The sequence below is a fragment of the Vitis vinifera genome, chromosome 3 (genome assembly GCF_030704535.1).
Source record: "Vitis vinifera cultivar Pinot Noir 40024 chromosome 3, ASM3070453v1".
Classification (NCBI taxonomy): Eukaryota; Viridiplantae; Streptophyta; class Magnoliopsida; order Vitales; family Vitaceae; genus Vitis; species Vitis vinifera.
Genome location: NC_081807.1, coordinates 7,997,944 through 8,017,136, shown reverse-complemented (window position 1 = coordinate 8,017,136; position 19,193 = coordinate 7,997,944). Strand labels below are relative to the sequence as shown.

Sequence of the window (19,193 nt, the reverse complement as noted above, 5' to 3'; positions counted from 1 at the left end):
TCTTCACAACTGGAGAAAATATCTCTGTGTAGTCAATGCCCTCCTTCTGCTGGAACCCTTTAACAACTAATCTGGCCTTGTAACGTTTGCTACCATCATGCTCATTCTTTATTCTGTATACCCACTTGTTGTGCAAAGCCTTCTTTCCTACTGGCAATTCAGTCAGTTCCCATGTCTGATTCCCCAACAGGGAATCCATCTCATCCTTCATGGCTAACTCCCACTTGCTTGAATTCTCATCTTGCAAGGCTTCATCATAACACTCTGGCTCACCACCATCAGTCAACAGGAGATAATTTAAAACAGGTGAATAACGCTGCGGAGGTCTAGTGTTCCTAGAAGATCTGCGAACTTCAACTACAGGTGTACTCAGATCTACCTGTGAATTTACATTCTCCTTATCTTCTTCACCCCCTTTTTGGACAGTACTTTTAGTCAATTCATCTAAATTGACAAACTCAGATTTCTTTTGATCTATCTCTGTAACATCTGACACTACAGATGACCTGTCTTTGTACATAACCTGTTCATTAAATATCACATTTCTACTTCTGATGATTTTCCTGTTTTGTTCATCCCAAAACCTATAGCCAAATTTCTCATCACCATAGCCAATGAAAAAACATATTTTTGACTTTGCATCAAGTTTACTACGAGCATCAGAATCAATATGAACATAAGAAATACAACCAAAAACTTTTAAATGTGAAAACTTCACCTCTTTACCGCTCCAAACCTCCTCAGGAAGTCTGAACTCCATGGGAACTGATGGTCCTCGGTTTATCAGGTAAGCTGCAGTGCTAACAGCATCAGCCCAAAAAGTTTTTGGTAGTCCAGCATGCAACCTTATACTTCTAGCACGCTCATTGAGAGTTCTGTTCATGCGCTCAGCCACACCATTCTGCTGTGGTGTCCCAGGAATGGTCTTCTCCATCCTAATTCCCTGTGCAGCACAATACTCACTGAATCCTCCATCTATGTACTCTCCTCCATTATCTAACCTCAAACATTTTACTTTCAAACTTGTTTCTGTCTCAACCATGGCCTTCCACTTCTTAAAAGTTACAAATACATCAGATTTATTTTTTAGAAAATAAACCCATACCTTTCTACTTGAGTCATCAATAAAGGTGATGTAGTACCTTGAACCTCCTAGGGATGCAACCGGAGAAGGCCCCCACAAATCAGTGTGTACTAGTTCCAATTTTTCAGCCTTCGGTGTCCTGCTAGTTTTCAAGAAGCTCACCTTTTTTTGCTTTCCTAAGATGCAACTTTCACACATGTCAAAATCAATGGACTTCAATTCTGGTAGTTTTCCTTTTGACAGCAACATCTTCATCCCTTTCTCACTCATGTGACCAAGTCTGCGGTGCCATAAGCTTGTATCAGTACTTGCATCAGCAACTGCAATTGTGTCTCTTGGACATGAGGTCATATACAGAGTGTCAGTCTTCTTTCCACGAGCCAATACCCTAGCTCCCTTTGTAACCTTCCAAGTACCACCAACAAATAGTATTGCATGTCCTTCATCATCAAGTTGTCCAACAGAAATCAGATTCCTCCTCAGGTCAGGAATATGTCGAACCTTCTCCAGTAACCAAACAGACCCATTGGGCAATGATATTCGAACGTCTCCTAGACCCACAACATCCAAGGCTGAACCATCAGCCAAACCTTACCAAAATCACCTGCAACATAATTCTGTATGATTTCTCGGTGTGGAGTGGTATGAAATGAAGCTCCTGAATCCAAAACCCAATCATCAAGTGGACTGTCTACTGCAAGAAGTAATGCATCCTGTACCTCTTCTGTTACAGCATTAGCAGAATCATCTTCATTCTTCTTCTTAGGGCTTTTGCATTGCCTTTTAAAGTGACCTGTTTTCCCACAATTCCAGCATTGTACTTGTTGGCCTGATCTAGATTTGCTTCTGTTCCGATTAGAATTTCTGGAATTTGATCTACCCTGATTTGAATTTCTGTTATTACCTCTGCCTCTTGTCTCAAGGTTTAGGGCAGAACCAGATCCTGAGGTTTCACCTGCATCTCTTCGGCGAATCTCCTCAGCCAGAATTAAATCTCGTATATCATTGTACTTGAGCTTTTCCTTTCCTGTAGAATTGCTTACTGCCATCCTCATTGTCTCCCAACTGTTTGGCAAAGAAGCCAAGACAATCAGAGCACGAATCTCATCATCAAAATCAATTTCTACAGACGACAATTGATTTGTGATTGTATTAAATTCATTTAGATGTTGTGCTACTGATGCATTCTCTGCCATCTTCAAATTGAACAATTTCTTCATCAGATGCACCTTATTGTTTGCGGACGGCTTTTCATACATACCGGACAAAGCCTTCATCAGATCTGCTGTGGTCTTCTCCTTTACAACATTGTGTGCAACAGACCTAGACAGAGTTAACCTAATAACTCCTAGAACCTGTCTGTCAAGAAGCGCCCATTCCTCAGCCTTCATACTCTCAGGTTTTGTCCCCAAAAGAGGCAGATGCAATTTCCTCCCATAGAGATAATCTTCAATCTGCATCCTCCAATACGCAAAGTCTGTGCCATCAAACTTTTCTATTCCAGACGTCTTTCCTGCTTCCTCTGCCATTGCTCCCACTCAAACCTAACCCTAGGCTCTGATACCAGTTGTAGGGAATTAAACCGAATTCCCAACCCGTGAGAAACAAAAAAATTAGAGAAAACACACGCCAAAGAAAAACAATCACACACACAAGACAGTATTTACGTGGTTCGGCAATTTGCCTACGTCCACGGAGTTGCAGGGATATCACTATTATCAGGGAAGAATACAGAGTACGACTTAGCGGCTACAATATTCTCTATATATATATAGCACGACAACCCTACCATACTAAAAAACCCTAATTACAAAGGGTGGTTCCACAATGGGCTAAACGAGCCCAACAGGCCTCAATAAATCTCCCATTAAAAAAACCATGCAATATTATTCGGGTCGGGTCGTCAAACCGGATCAAACAAAACTAGGCTCCACAAAGCCCAACACACTTTTATCTATCCTTATTCCATGTATTATACTTTATAAGCATTCTTGTCTGCATCTTTTGCATTGTACGTGACTTACGTGCATTAGGAGTTGTACAAAAGATCTAAGTCATGGGTTCTTTACAAATAGATGACTTGTTCACAATCGGTTCATAGGCTTAGGCAACCCATTAGAGGTTGTAGTGCACCACCTCTTAATTGGAGGGATGGTTGGTCTTGGCTATTAGGATGAGTTTCCTATGGTGAGTGCACTAGTGTGTATGGTTGCACATTGGACAGTACCTATGGTGAGTTATGACTTAAGGCTATCAAGTAGTCATAACTCCATCAAACTGCTTCATTGTATTGTCTCTCAACCTTGAGAGAATATTGAACTTGTGTTGAAGTTAGCAGTGGCTTTAACCTACGGGAGAAATCGTAAGCTGATCATATATTCCCTATGGATTAGGTCACTATTGATGGAAGTCGATAGCAATAGGTATTCTCAATAAAGGCACCATGATATCTCTTGGATTGAGACAGTGTATCCCCTTGGGTGATCCTAAGGAAGTGTTCATGGAAACTATAATCATAGTAGTTCCATAAATGGAACTTGACATAGGCTCTTTGAGAACTAAAATATGTCAATTAAAAACACAACAAGAGGATTTGTAACTTAAGGATGGTATAGGTAGTCTTGAATGGCTGATAGTTTTCACTTTGTTATACTACGAACACTATTTCATAGGGAGATTGAATACAATAGATAGCAAGTCATGGAGCTAAGCACTTGGTGTTTTGTTGTTATTTACATACGATACTAGAGTTTAGTTAATTCTTTGTAGTGGAATGTTGAATCAATTTTAGAATTGGATTTTGAGGGAGCCAATATTCCTATAGGTCCTAGTGGTCCCCACTATGAGCTCATTTACCTTGTTGGCATGGGTTATGAGGGTCAGATTGGCTTTAAGTTCACTTTTGTGCATAAGGGCATTTTGGTAATTGCACAGGAGTATGTAAAAGAGGTCTCTGAATTAAGTTGATTGATTAATTAGTAGGCCCCCTTAGGTTAATTAATCAATTAAGACCAATTTTGGGTTAGATTAAGTGAGCCAAGACCATGTAGGCTCAAGTCACTTAAGCCCACTTAGGAACCCTATAAATACCCCATAAGGGTTAAGATTTCGATCCATAGCTTTTGTCTTCCACTATCTAGAGAGATAGAGAGTCATAGCCTTCACCCTCTTTTCCTCATCACTAGAATTGTGCCAAGATCAAGGTTCAAGTCATCGGGCGGAAAACTTTGGGTTTACGAGACTTTTGTGATTTCGATCTTCATTTTCACCATGTGGATTTGATTTGGAAACATCCGAATCTAAGGTATGGTTTTTGTTAGCACTTTTTGAATCCTTTTAAAGTAAAAAAAAAAAAAATTATATTTTTCCGTTGTGCATAGGATTTAGAAAAAACCTAGGATAGTTATGCATGTTCCTAACCTAATTTGGGCTTGAGAAACGAAGATATCCAGGTTTTTCCCTTCATCTTGTGTCCTTCATGGGATGACTAGGAGATGAGCTCTTTGGTATTTTGCTCCCGATGTCATGAGACACTAAAGACCATGTAGATGTGATGGTTCATGGTAGTTAGGCTTTTGTATAGCTAACTAATTGACTAGAAATATGTCCATATCTATGATTGCATGTTTTACATTTCATTTGTTTTTTAAATGTCATTCTAGTTATTCTATGCTAGTTTTAAATTATAAAATTTATTATGGATATATTTTAGAACTGTCTTTAATGTGGACTAACCATCCTAATACTTGTATATTTTAACCATTCACTGGACCTTGTGTTCACCCTGTAGATTTAATTTTTATAAATACACACAATCAATGTCATTACATTCCTTGTTATGATATAATTAATTGTTGGACCTTTTGGATATTGATATATGATGGGCATGATAACATGTATGCTCATGAGGTGTTTCGTGCAGTGTTGTTTTAGGACTCCACACCACTTATGTAACACTAGGGAGGTTTTAAGGTGGAATTAGGAGTTTTGATGCCAAGTTAGGGGGTAGAGACCGAAGTAGTAGATTACGCTCGATTGTGCCCTAATAAGATGACTAAGAGATGAATTGTTTGGTATTATGATCTAGGATAGTGAGACCCTAAAGACTATGCAAATGTAGGGGTTTATAGGTAGTAGGATTTTGTATGGTTGACTAAACGACCATAGATATGTCCAAACCTATGATTGAAAATTTTACATTTCATATGTTCTTTAAATATTATCAGGATTCTTCAATACTAGTTTCTAATTGCCAAATTTATTAAAAATATGTTTTAGAATTGTCTTTAATGCGGACTAACCATTCTAACATTTGTGTGTCATGACTATTCATTGGACCTTATTTTCACATTGTAGATTTAATGTTTTTCAAGTGAAAACAATTGTATTTCTATTTAGGAGATAGAATTAATTTCAGAGAGCAAGTCAATGGGCATTTAGCTCTAGTGCTTTACTTGTTAGACCTATGACATGTAGCGTATTTCCATTATGTATTTTAGTTTAATTTAGTTATTCTCAACTATGTGACTCATCTTGTAAACCTTACTTTCACTATCACTGTATCTAACCATTATTTTATTAGCATTATCTAGTTGTGTTCTATTCTTTTCATACGTCATATATTTATTAGGATGGTGATTCCACTTGAAATTATAATATGGAGTGAACTCATTGTCTCCTATCGGGCCCTTATTGGGGTGGGTCTCTAGACCTATCACCTTAATAATAAACTCACTCTCAATCTTAGTTTGAAATAGGTCTCTAGTGCCAAGATCTCTAAGCATTTTGTTAGTGACATGATTGAGTAGAGGGCAAGTTGGAGAGGAGAAGTGGATAAGTTCGAGTAGGGGAGTTGGGAAAAATGTATTTCAAATTCATTGGAATTTTAAGATTGTTTTATATTGAAATTAGCTATTTCAAGATTTTGATCCCATTACATGTGATGAAATTAATTCTTTATAGTTGTCTTAGTTTCTCCTAATTTTAAGTTGATAAATCATGTTTTTATAATGAGTTTGAGAGAGAAAGAATGACTAATCTTTTTCATTTGGTTTGATTAATAATATTATGGTGTGGTTTGCATAAGGATGATCAACCTTACTCCCACCTTGACGTATTTATATACATTTATATTTATTTTCATTGATATTATTATTATTTCCGGCATCTAATCATTAACAAACATTTATATTTATTTTCATTGATATTATTATTATTTCCGGCATCTAATCATTAACAAAAATACAATAATTATTATAGGATAGCTGATTATTTTGCTCAGAGTCGAAGGAAGAAATGAGGGCCAGTAACAAAATATATACTTATTGTTCCACTAAGGCGACCTATTAGAATGTGACTTTGAAGTCTTTGCCGTCCCTTTAGATAAATTTTGCAAACGAGGACCCAGTAAAGTATGGTGCAGCGTCTGCAAGTTATGTATCTTATTTGAAGTCCATCAGCAGGCAGGCCTCTGTACTCAGCCATGGATGATTGCAACGCTGGAATTACCCCTACCCAATCTCACAAACTTCTTTCCTTTCATCTTTGCTTCATGATTTCCATTTTCTTCTTCCTAATATTCCCTTCTGCAACTTCATTGTCCTTCAACTTCACCACCTTTGAACCAAATAATGGTCAAATTTCCTTTGAAGGAGAGGCTCGATATTCTTCTTATGATGGCATCCAACTGACCAGAAACCAGCAGGACAAAACAATGGGTCATAGTTGGGGTCGAGCCATATATAAAGAGCAGTTGTATCTCTGGGATCGGACCTCCAGAAATCTAACTGATTTCGCTACCAATTTCTCCTTTGTCATTAATTCACTGAACAGGAGTGTTCATGCCGATGGAATAACATTCTTCCTTAACGGTACCCAATTGCCTTCAGGTAAGTTTGGAGAAAACCTTGGTCTCACGAATAACGTGACAAACACAACTGTAATTAGGTTTGTTGCAGTGGAGTTTGATACATTTTGTAACAAGGCCAAAAGGGATCCGGTGAGTGATCATGTTGGTATTGATATTAACTCTACGATATCTGTCAAAACAGTGAACTGGTCCAGCAATATAGAGGAAGGAAAGCTAAATCATGTTTCCATCCGTTACACTTCTGGTTCACAAAATCTGAGTGTTGTTCTAATTACTGAGTTTATGGACGATAAAACTACCTCCCAAAGCCTCTCCTACAAAGTTGATCTGAGGGAATACTTGCCAGAATTCGTTACTATTGGCTTCTCAGGCGCAACAGGAAATTCATTCCAGATACACAACATTTACTCGTGGAATTTCAGTTCAACTTTGCAACCTCCCAATCCTGTAGAACCAGGAGATGGAAAGAAAACAGGATTTGTGGTGGGATTGAGTGTTGGTGTAGTTGTTGTAGTATGTGGGTTGGGATTGGTTTGGCATCACTTGCGGAAGAAGAGGAATAGTGGGGGAGAAGAAAATGGTACTGACTCTGACCTAGTCATGGACGAAGACTTTGAGAAAGGTACTGGACCTAGGAAGTTTTCCTTTGACGAATTGGCTCTTGCAACCAGTAACTTTGCAGAGGAGGAAAAGCTTGGAGAGGGAGGGTTCGGTGGGGTCTATAGAGGCTTCTTGAGGGAACTGAACTCTTATGTTGCAGTTAAGAGAGTATCAAGGGGGTCCAAACAAGGGATGAAGGAGTATGCAGCTGAAGTGAAGATCATCAGTAGATTGAGACATCGAAACTTGGTGCGGCTCATGGGCTGGTGCCATAAAAAAGGAGAGCTCCTATTGGTTTATGAGTTCATGCCAAATGGCAACTTAAGCTCCTGTCTTTTGGAAGAAAAAACCCTGCTAACATGGGCAATGAGGTATAAAATTGCTCTTGGCTTGGCCTCTTCGTTGCTCTACCTACATGAAGAATGGGAACAATGTGTGGTACGTAGGGATATCAAATCAAGTAATGTGATGTTGGACTCAGATTTCAACGCCAAGCTTGGAGATTTTGGACTTGCCAGGCTTGTTGATCATAGCAAAGGGTCACAAACCACAGTTTTAGCTGGAACCATGGGGTACATGGATCCTGAATGTCTCCTGACAGGCAAGGCCAGCAAGGAAACTGATGTTTATAGTTTTGGGATTGTTGCCTTAGAAATCTGCTGTGGGAGAAGACCTGTGGAACCAAAAGCTAAAGAGAAGCAGGTCAGATTGGTAGAATGGGTCTGGCACCTCTATGGAGTAGGAAAGCTTGTTGATGCCGCTGATCCAAGACTATCCAACGATTTTGATGAAGAACAAATGGAACGATTGATGATTGTTGGGCTTTGGTGTGCTCACCCAGATTGCGATCTTCGACCTTCAATAAGGCAAGCAATTAATGTCCTTAATTCTGAAGCTTCACTGCCTCTTCTTCCTTTAAAAATGCCTGTGCCAATGTATTGTTCTCCTCCAGTGCTACAAACAATATCGCGTGGCGCACCCATTTCTGAGAGCAGCCACACCCAGTATTCCGACTTCTCAAATAGCACAACCTCCTCATGAAAGCTCCTTGAATCTCCCAGTTCAACCTCTACTCCATCCACATCCCTTTTGCACACACTCTAATTGGGTTGGAAGCACCGCCTCTATGCTTCTAAGTTTGTTATATATTTGCAATTGTCATTCTATATGATTCCAGTTCTCTATGTATTTGACATCTTGTTCAACTTTGTTATATATATATAAAGAAAATCAATTTGGGCAACTTTTGGGGATATGAAAGTCTATATTAGTTTTGCATGGTTGGCAATGGTTGGTTAGCTGATCTGAATTTAATGAATTGAGTTTTAAATTAGTAGTGGAAGAAAATCATTAAGACTCCAGCTTGATTAGACATAGAATAGACTTCAAATTTCCAGAGTTTAAATGGATATTATAGGAAATAGATAGGAACAATATAACGTCAGTGCAAGCTTGTTTTCATGGGTCTGCTGTTCGCTGTTAGCAGATCTCTCTCTCTCTCTCTCTCTCTCTATATATATATATATATATAGACTCAAGGTCATCCATTCCACTGATTCTTTTCTCAGGAATTGCTCACCATTTATCAAAAAATTAAAAATAAATAAACAAGAAAGCTCTATTTTAAGTTTTATCTTTGAAGGAATTGTTCATCATTTCTCAAAAAATGACAATAAAAATAAAAATTAAATAAACAATAAAGCCTTGTTTGGAGTTTTCTCCTTGGAAGGATTGCTCAACAATTGGGAAAAATAAGCAACAAACAACGCTACAAGAAGAATGACTTATAGCTGCAGCCAACGACTCCATTAATGATTCAAAATGGTGTGACTACAACATATTGTTGTATGCCAAATTGAACGCCACAAAGTGTGGCTACAGGTGGTGCAACCATATGTTATAGTTGCAGTTATAAGTATGGTTGTGACTATATATTGAACGGGCAGAATTAAGTTGCAGCAATTGTTTTCTTATATGTGCACCGACTAAAAGGTTCTTTTTTTATAGCTACATTAACAAAGGATCCCCACTAAAAGGTTCTTATTTGAGTTTTTTTTTTTTTTTTTTTTTTTGGATTATCACATAAAAAACAATTTTTTTTTTTTCAAAAAAATTAAAATTCTATGAGTATTAATACTAATATTGGATAAAATGAATTGATGGGTAGGAAAAGCGACCTGCCTACAAGGAGTAAGAATTAATACTAATATTGTCCAGAAGCAGGCTATTATAAATTATTTGTGACCATCAAAAATCAAACTATAGTAAAAATAATTACGATTTGATACCAATAGATAATTTCTAATGGCCTATATGTGATGTCTGCTTCACGAGAAGCAAAATCAGAAGCAGAAATCCAATAACTTAAGGTACTTCTCTTTGATCTTTCAAACCAGCCGTTTTTTATCTGTCTCTGGAAGGTGCTGGTACATGCTTCTGTCATGGATTACTTGAAAAAATAGCTGGAAGGTACCAAAGTTGAAATGACCTGGACCATGCAATATTCGAATATATAGGTTGTTTTTTCCTTACATGTACAAGAACAGATCTGTACCAAAGTATCCGACCTTTTGCTACTTCAATGCAGACATAAGGATAGAGTAATTTTAGAATGAATTATTTCCAAAATGCTTCAAGGATCTTGATTACCATCTGCTTAGCCATCACCACTGAGATAATTTCTTGAAATAGCGGCCTTCAACTGCTTTCTGGAAAAAGTTAATAGGTTGCACAAGTATTTTCTAGGATCAGTACTTTATAAAACACTTTACATTCTTTACAGAATGAAGATCTCAGAAAGAGGACTGGGTAATTATTTAGGACAAAAACTCAGTTGATTACATGAAACAATTCCAAAGTACTGTGAGATTAAGTTGACACTTGCAAGTAGGGATGAGAATAGGGCGGGTTACCCCCATCCTAATCTTGTCTCATTTATTTATATCTATTCCTATCCCATCAAAAAAAAAAAAAAAATTTAAATAGGGTGGGGCGAGTGTAGGAAATTCCAATACTTGTCCTATACCACCTTGTTTAATTTTTTTTTTCAATTCTTTTGTAATTTTTTTCTTTTAAAATTTTAAATTATATTAAAATAAATAAAATTTATAAATAAACAAAATATTATAGATGTTTATAATTTATTTTTATAAAAAAATAAAATTTTTTATTTCATATATGTTAAAAAAGTTGAAAATGAAAAAAAAAAAAAAAAAAAACACTAGATCAAAATTACTTTTATTTAATAGTATCAATAATTGGGAAGGGGAGGGATGGGGTGGGGTGGAACAAAATCATATCTGATCTTGCCTCAAACCTGTTTATACTTATCCTGAATTCATCCTATCCTATAGGGGTGAGGTGGGGAAGGGTAGGAACCTGAAAAATTCGCCTCATTACCATGTCTACTTGCAAGATAAAATTTAAAAAAGAAGAGAAAGAAGATTAAGAGAAAGTAAAAGATCTATGCCCCTAATTGTATTCAAAGCAATAACTTTATCATAAATTATTTTCTACAAATTGCCCCTAATTCAACTTCGGATGTTTGGTCTCTGAAGGAAATCTTACTTTTGTTCAGGTCAAGGTCGCAAACTATTGGGAAGCTATAGGTGTTATTGTAGCTCGTAAGGCAGGGATAGACCCAAGTTCTCTCCGCAGAAACAGAATTAATAACATCCGATGCTCTCCGTTCATATCTTCCAATGGTTATTCACTTTGAAGTGTAAGATCTGTCACATGATTCAGGTATATCTACATTTATTTTGGTCTGAGTTATTTCAAATGCCAATAAATTCATGATTTTCTGGTGTTTGAGATACTTCAGGTGTGACCCTCTGGGCATTTCTACCTTTTGGATTAGCAATGGAGTCACTACAAGAAATAGAATAATTAGCGACAAAATTTTTAGATTGGGAAAAAAAATTGTCCCTAAATGTATCAATTAGCGACGAAATTAAAAAATTGTCTCAATATTTTTATATACATAGTTTTAGAGACGAAAAATGTATCTTTTTGTTTCCAATTATATTAATATGCAAACTTTCAAAAAAAATAAGTTGTTCATAATCAATTTTGCGACGAAAGTAGACATTTAGGGATGATTTTTTTTTTTGTTGCAAGATATATATTTTGGCGATGAAATAATTTATTTAATGTTTTGTTACTAAAAATGTTATAGAGATTTAGAGACAAAAATATAGCTTTTGTCGCCAAATATACTGATATGAAGACATTCATATAAGTAAGTTATTCATAAAAAATTTGGCTATGAAAGTAGACATTTAAGGATGATTTTTTTTTTCAAGATATATATTTTGACGATGAAATATTTTGTTGAATTTTTTGTTAGTAAAAAATGATATAGAAATTTAGACACAAAATTTGTCACTTATGGTTATTTTGCAACAACATGATATTTTTATTTTTATTAGAATATATTACTAAAATTAGATTGAACAATATTATATAATATTAAAATATATTTAAATTTAATATATTACAATCCATATATGTAGTATGAATTTTCTACTCGAGTCATTAAATTGGATGAGAATTTGATATGAGATTTTAATATGTAAAATTCCTTTGCATTGATTAGTCTTTTATATAGTGAGTTTTTAAAATTTTGTTTAATTAAATCTGTGTATGACATAGTTATACTTTTGTAATTGTAATATTTTGTTACATTAAATACTTTTCAATTAATGTTATATGATCCAAAAATAATATTACATTTTTAAATATTATTTTATGTTTTTATTAGGATATATTACTAAAATTAGATTGAATAATATTATATAATACTAAAATGTATTTAAATTTAATATGTTTGTAGACCACCCCTTGGGCCTCTTTCTTTTTTGGGCTGTCTTTGTTGGGCTTGGCCCTTTTTTTAAAGAGAGTAGGCCCGTTTGAGCTTTTATTTGGCCTACCCAGATGAGGACAAGTGCCCTCACTTGGCCATCCATTTGAGCCTTTTTATTGCCATTTTCGGCGAGGGTTTGAGCACGCAATTCTAGGCCAAGGAGAGGACCTTCCATTTTGGGAGAAAAAGGCGGCGGTTGGGAAAGCATCTTTGGAGAAGAGAAAAACAGAGTAGAGAGGATTTGAACGAAGAGCATTTTTAGAGAGCAGGGCCTTGAGGAGGAGGAACATCTGGAAACGGATTGGAGAGGAGCAGAGCAGAGGAGCCTTAGCTTCTAGAGAGGGCTTTTGGGTCCCCTCCAGGTATGGTCACTGTGGGTTTCACCTTTATTTATTCATGCTGTTCTCTTCTTTTCTTCAGAGAGCTCAAAAATCACTTTGCTATTTAGATGTGAGTATCAGAGAAAGCATCTGAACCTGATTGATTTTCTTTATGGTTGTTCACGAGCTTGGTGTGGCTTATTTATCCCTTTCTCCTTTGGTCTAGCTTGAAAATAATCTGATTATCTTTTTCTTTTTAACTACATTGTGCCTTGGAAGATTACATCTCTGTTTTTCATTCATAAATCTGGGTTTAGCTTCTTCCCTCTCTATTCATAAGCACAGGAATGACTCATGACAGATACTTGGTTAAGAAGACTTCTTTGTTTGTGAGTCTGTTTTGTTAATCGTGCTTTTGATATTTTCTCTATACTATTGGAGTTTGGTTTGGGTTCATTTTGACTCCCCAAGAGGAATTCTACTGGTGCCCTCCCTGTGTTATGGGGTGAGTAATGATATTCCTAAGGATTTTAAGAGAGAAAGAACAGGGGAAGGAATGTCTCATCAACCGTGCTGATTTCCCGGACCTGTGAACTTCTCATTTGAGACTGCCATTGCTTTCTGTATTATTAACGGCATCCCTGCCATGGTGGAAATCTCGTCTTCATCCTATACAAGATGTATCTTCCGTGTAGTCACCATCTTTGGAACCCGTTGCTGAAGCTTTCACTAAGTCAAATTGTGCTCGGTTTCACTTGTTGCTACTGACTTTGCATGGAACAATATATGGCCAAGAAAGCTCTCAGGATTTCCACAGCAGAAAAAAGGCCAAAGTGGGGTAACCTTATTTGAGAAGTGTATTCAGTAGAGAGAGAGAGGTGGCTTTGTCAGAGAGAGAAATTTAGAAGAAAATTTGAGGAATACCCGGAATCGCGGACTGAGTTGGAGACAAAAACGCGGGTGGCGAAATTCAACTAGTTAAAAAAATCTGAAACATGAGCTCCAAGTCACACAGGAAACTGTGAAGGCACCAGCGAATGAGGTTTCAAATCTGGAAATTATCTAAGATTTTTCTTGATGGTGAGATTCAATGGATTTTTTTCTGGGTTGCAAAAGAAGCCAGTGCATGGTGAGGTTAACAGTTCGTTTTCTTCTTCAAGGACTGACCACTCGGTGGGGTTAGAAGATGTATTTTGGCGGATGTGGATATCATGAACTATCAATTTGTCAAAATAAATTTGGTGGTTCCCATGGTTATTCGAATGTCAAAGAATTGCAAATCAAGAAGACTTTCCAAGTTGGAATTTACTGGATTTTTTTTAATCCTTGCGGCTATTCTGGTTTGTGGTTCAGAAGGGTTGAATTTCGAGGGGCTATGTTTTCTTTAGTTAAAGAAGAGGCTCAATGATCAGTTTAATCAATTTGTATAACTGGAATCCTAGTGATCATGATACCATGTGAGTGGATGGATGTGAATTGCACGGGAGTGGAGAAAAAGGGAATAAGTATTGGATGTGGACCCACCACACAAGTGCAATTATGGAAATTACAACACTTTCTCGCCAAGTGGGGGGTATGAGTATGGAATTGATCCCAAAGCCTGAGGGTATGGCTCATTTCCAAGACTAAAAAAAGAGACTAATGGGAACAACAAGATGATTGCGCGTGGTCCCCACCAAAATTCTTTATGCAAGGCTACTCTCCTTTTGCACCTTATGCTTGGATCTTCTTCATACTTGGCATTTCATGGCCTACTTTCCCATGGACGTGGGCCCTTTTGCTGCATGGACATCCACCTGGCCTCCTCCCAAGGTGAGTTTTATTTTGCTATATTTTCTTTTCAAAATTTCCTCTTTAGAAATTTTCATAGGCAAATAAAATTCCAGATTTAATAAAATTCATGCTGCCATGTTTTCTTCTTGGCATGCATTTTTTATGATTTTTAAAATCATTTTCTCAAACACCTTGAGTTTTCAAATAACTCCTCATTTTCCAAGAGTGGGTTGGGCCCATTTGGACCTTTCTATAGTTTTAGTAAGTTGCATTTTAGGGACCTCATTGGGGGGCCTCATTTTTAGCTCCTTTGGGCCAACAGTCAGGGAATTTTTTTTCCTCTTATCTTTTTTTTGTAGCCGCAGGGACCACCTTAGGAGGCCACACCTAGCCAGAGACAGTTTTGAAAATTGAGAAATTTTGAATCATGAATAATATTGAGAAAATTATTTTAAATCAAGGAAAATGAGAAGATTTATTCATGTTTATTAAAAAAGGTGAGAGTTGGGAAAACTATTCTAAATCAAGGAAAATTGAAAATTTTTATTTAAAATTAAAAGAAGTTTTAAAAAAAAACTTATTAAATAATAGAAATAGTGTAATAGCCCAATAAATAATAGAAATAATATAATTCATGAAACTGAACATGTTATGACCGCACAATATAATATAAATCCCACAATAATTCCTTAATCCTTAAATAATCAAATTAATGTACTTTGGATGTTCGATAAAATTATAATAATAAAGGAAACGTCAAGCTCATTCATTCAAAATGTTGGATCAAACAAAGCCAAACTAATTCTAACTATTCCACATTAATCAACGGATTACAACTAAAACTACAAAATTGAAAACATGCAAAATATGGCACCAATTTAATTAAATCAATTAACTAAAGTTATATATATAAACAACTACAAATTAAATATTGATGCTTCAAAACTAAAATTAGCAAACTTTAAAACAAGTAAACAATAACATGAAATTAACCAAATTAATTAAATAAAATTATATACATCTACTAAATTGATATTAAATCCTAAATTAAAATAATAAACTTGGAGTAAGAAACCAATTAAATTAATAGAATAAATTATGAAACACACGTAATCTACATAAGATGAATGATTGAGAACTAATTCAAAGGAGCACAAAAATATTAACATGGATCAACTAGAATAACAATTAATAATTTTATGGGTAATATAAACTAACATGGATATTTTAAATAGCAACTAAAAATTTTAAAAATTTTAAAAATTAACATGAATCAATAAAATAAGAATTGATAATTCCAAGGATAATATAGATAAACATGGAATTTCAAAATCCAACAACAAATAATAAAAAAAATGACATGAATATTCAAAGTTACCAACAAATAATTTTACATAAACTAGCATGGATATTATAAACCTACATTGATATTAGCTTCCAATTGTTTAATTTTAAATTTTAAACAATACAAACCATTGACACCATGTCTGACCCTATCAACTTGAAATTATATATATATATATATTTTATTCCATAAAACAAACCACTAACATGTTGAAAGTATTCCATAGCCGTATAAATTATTTATACTACATGAATTCATATATTTTAAAACGTAAACTAAAGCCCTAAGAACTAATAACTTTCCAAAGGAAACTCTAAACAACTACAAATTAATAAGAAACAATTCAAATTGATTTTTAAATATTCTAAAACATAAATAAATAAAACAAGAACTAATAACTTTCTAAAACAAATCTGAATGGCTTTCTTCAAAAAAAAAAAAAAAAAATGAAGGTCACACACTTTTCTCAATCTCAAATTCATTTTCTTTTAATCCAAAGATGATTAACAAAAGAAATGTGGCAGCTGCCTGTACTTCCCCACTCTCATTTTTCATTAAAAAAAAAAAAAAAATAGAACATGGGCACATTAACATAAACAACCCAATGGCCAGCTGTAACCATGCATGGCCTCACCGTTTGTATCCCATTAATTTATAATTTCCATGGCAACCACAGATCAATAGTTTCATTAAGTCCAACCACAAACATTATTTCTATTTCATTGAACAGCTGACCACATACTTCAATGTCCTTATTATTGTTATTTTTTACTTTAATCAACAACACCAACACCGAACTCATTATAGGAAACAGAAAGAATCTTCCATCTATGTTCAAGCCAATCAAACTCAAGTATATGAAAATCAAATTTTGAGACTTTAGAGATATGAGATATTAAAATAAATATTCTTCCAAAAACAAACATGATTTATTAACATTCCAAACTCCCTTCAAAACACAGTGAAAATGGTGGCCTTTTAGGCCCTTAAATCCTACCAGTTTTGGCTAAGACCTCAAGACAAAAACACGAAACTTCAAGCCAAAACAAATGACCAAAATGGCTGAGCCAAACCTTAAATTCAAAGAGGTTCAACACTGTTTGAATCTGGTTTTAGGGCTATGGACGAGATGGTGTCGAGATGGGTTGCTGCATTCCCAAAAGATTATAGTTGGCGGATGTGATCTGCAACTACTGTGTGCTACATGGACTCGCGAATGGCAACGTTGAAGAGGTGGCTGCTTTGAAGAAGACCTATGCTAGTTCTTCTACTCGGCCCTCCGTAGCGTCTTCTCAAAGCTCCTTATGTTGGTAGAGAAGATGATGGTATGGAGAAGACGCTCATTTGGTGTTTGGCCTCCTCTCATTCGCTCTTGCCCGCTACTGAAGATGATTCCCCCCGTGAGCTCTCCTCCGCCTCCCCAGAAAAATCTTTCCCTGCAAGCTCCAACCTCCGCTTCCTCCCTCAACTCCTCTATTTTCTTCTAAAAGTCCAACTCTCTTCTCTCTCTCTCGTTTTCGAATGCTCTGTTATCCCATCTCTTCTAGCACCAACCGCTGCTTTCTCTCTAAAAAATGGACCCAAGAATCAGCTCTACTCTGAGCTCCCTTTCCCGCACTCTCTTCTCAAAACTCATTGAAAAACCCCCCTCAATCCCGACTCTCTCTTTCTCCCCTTCTCATCCTTCTCTCTCTCAAAAATTCCCCAAACCTCTCTCAGCCTCCTCCGTTTTTCCCCTTTCCCAAAAACCTCTCTACCCATACCTCCCCATTCCTCTAAGCTGTAGGTGGTCCTTTCAGCATGGTGGTGACATGAAGCCAAGGTCAAAGTGGGAGAGCTTTTTTAAGGCCCTCATGTCTGCCCAAAACTCCCTATCTCTCCATGGCAAAAACGTTAATGAGGCCTTAAAAAAACCAAATAAAGCAAAGCCACCTTTTGGTGGTCTACAATACCACTTTACTTTTCTAAAAATATTTATAATATTAAATAAAAATATAATATATTTTAAATAATAAAATTTCCTTTTATTTTTAACATGCTCACATTTAAATATTATACATATTTTTTTAATAAAATAATTTAATTTGATAATCTCAAATATAAAAAATAATATAATTAATTATTAATTAATTTATTTATTTTAAATTTTTTATAATTATTTTTATTTTTATAATTATTTTTAATTTTAATAATATATAAATTATATATTTAATTTTAATTTTTTCATAATTATTACATTGAGAGTCGTGCACTAAAGGAAAGGTGGAGTATCCTGCTCATACCCAAACATCATTTAAATTAAAATATCACAATTTCATCATTTCACCTAGTCTTTCAAGAGTAGCCACTCATTCCTACAAGACTAGACACTCATGTTCAATTCCACCTACCACTTCTCTTTGGTTTGACCAACAAGCAAAGGAAACCTCCTTGCTATGAGCTTTACATGGTCTCCTTGCGCATGCATTCTCCACGTGGAAACCAACATCTCTCAAAATAAAAATAAAAGTCTTCCAAATAAGTGGTCTACAATAAGTTGTCTATATAATAATGTCAAGACTCAAGACCAAATCATAGTCAACTTTTTATGTGATCCACCACCAAAAAATAAAGGTATATATTATTTATGTATTAAATAATATTGTTAAATAACGTATACTTGGATACCAAGCTATTGAATAATGCAAAAAACTAATATATATGTAATAAACCAATTACTTATCATAATTATAATTTTTTATATTTATAAAAAAATATAAAAATTGGTTATCAGATAGAATAAACTGATTCTAATATTAAAAAAATGAAAAGATAAAATATGAAATTCTTATCAACAAATTATTGTATTCAATGTATCAAATATCGTTTTTAAATTTCAATTGCAAAAATTTGAGATTTATGCAATTACAATATAAGGGATTTATATTTAAAACATGTATTTTAAAAATATATTTAGTAACCATATAAAATAATTTATTATAATTTAAAATTTCTAATTAAATAAAAATATTAAAAAATTTTAATTAAATAAAAATATGTTTCACATCTCATTTGAAGGAAATTATTTCTCTTTTGATATTTGAAATGTAAACAAATTAATTTACAAGTATGAAAACACTAATTAAGAGTGTATTTGGTAGTATTTTTATTTGAAGTGCTATTAACATAAATGTTTTATGTGAAAGTATTTTTAGGAAAATTACCTATTAAGAGAGAGTTTTATAGTATTTTTATTCAAAATGTTTTTTCATAGAAGTGTTTTCTCTACAAATGTTTTTAGGAAAATTATTTATAAAGTATTTTTTTATAAAACATTATAAGTGATTTTCTAATACTAT

The 19,193-nt window shown here is 34.9% G+C and overlaps 1 protein-coding gene across 1 annotated transcript; it reads left to right on the top strand.

Annotated features, from left to right (window-relative positions):
- The first annotated feature begins 6,455 nt into the window (after window positions 1–6,455).
- LOC100265149 (L-type lectin-domain containing receptor kinase IX.1) lies at window positions 6,456–8,787 on the top strand. The gene has a single exon (XM_003631659.3). The coding sequence runs from the start codon at window positions 6,567–6,569 to the stop codon at window positions 8,592–8,594; it is 2,028 nt and encodes a 675-aa protein (XP_003631707.1). The 5' UTR covers window positions 6,456–6,566; the 3' UTR covers window positions 8,595–8,787.
- Window positions 8,788–19,193: the final 10,406 nt, after the last annotated feature.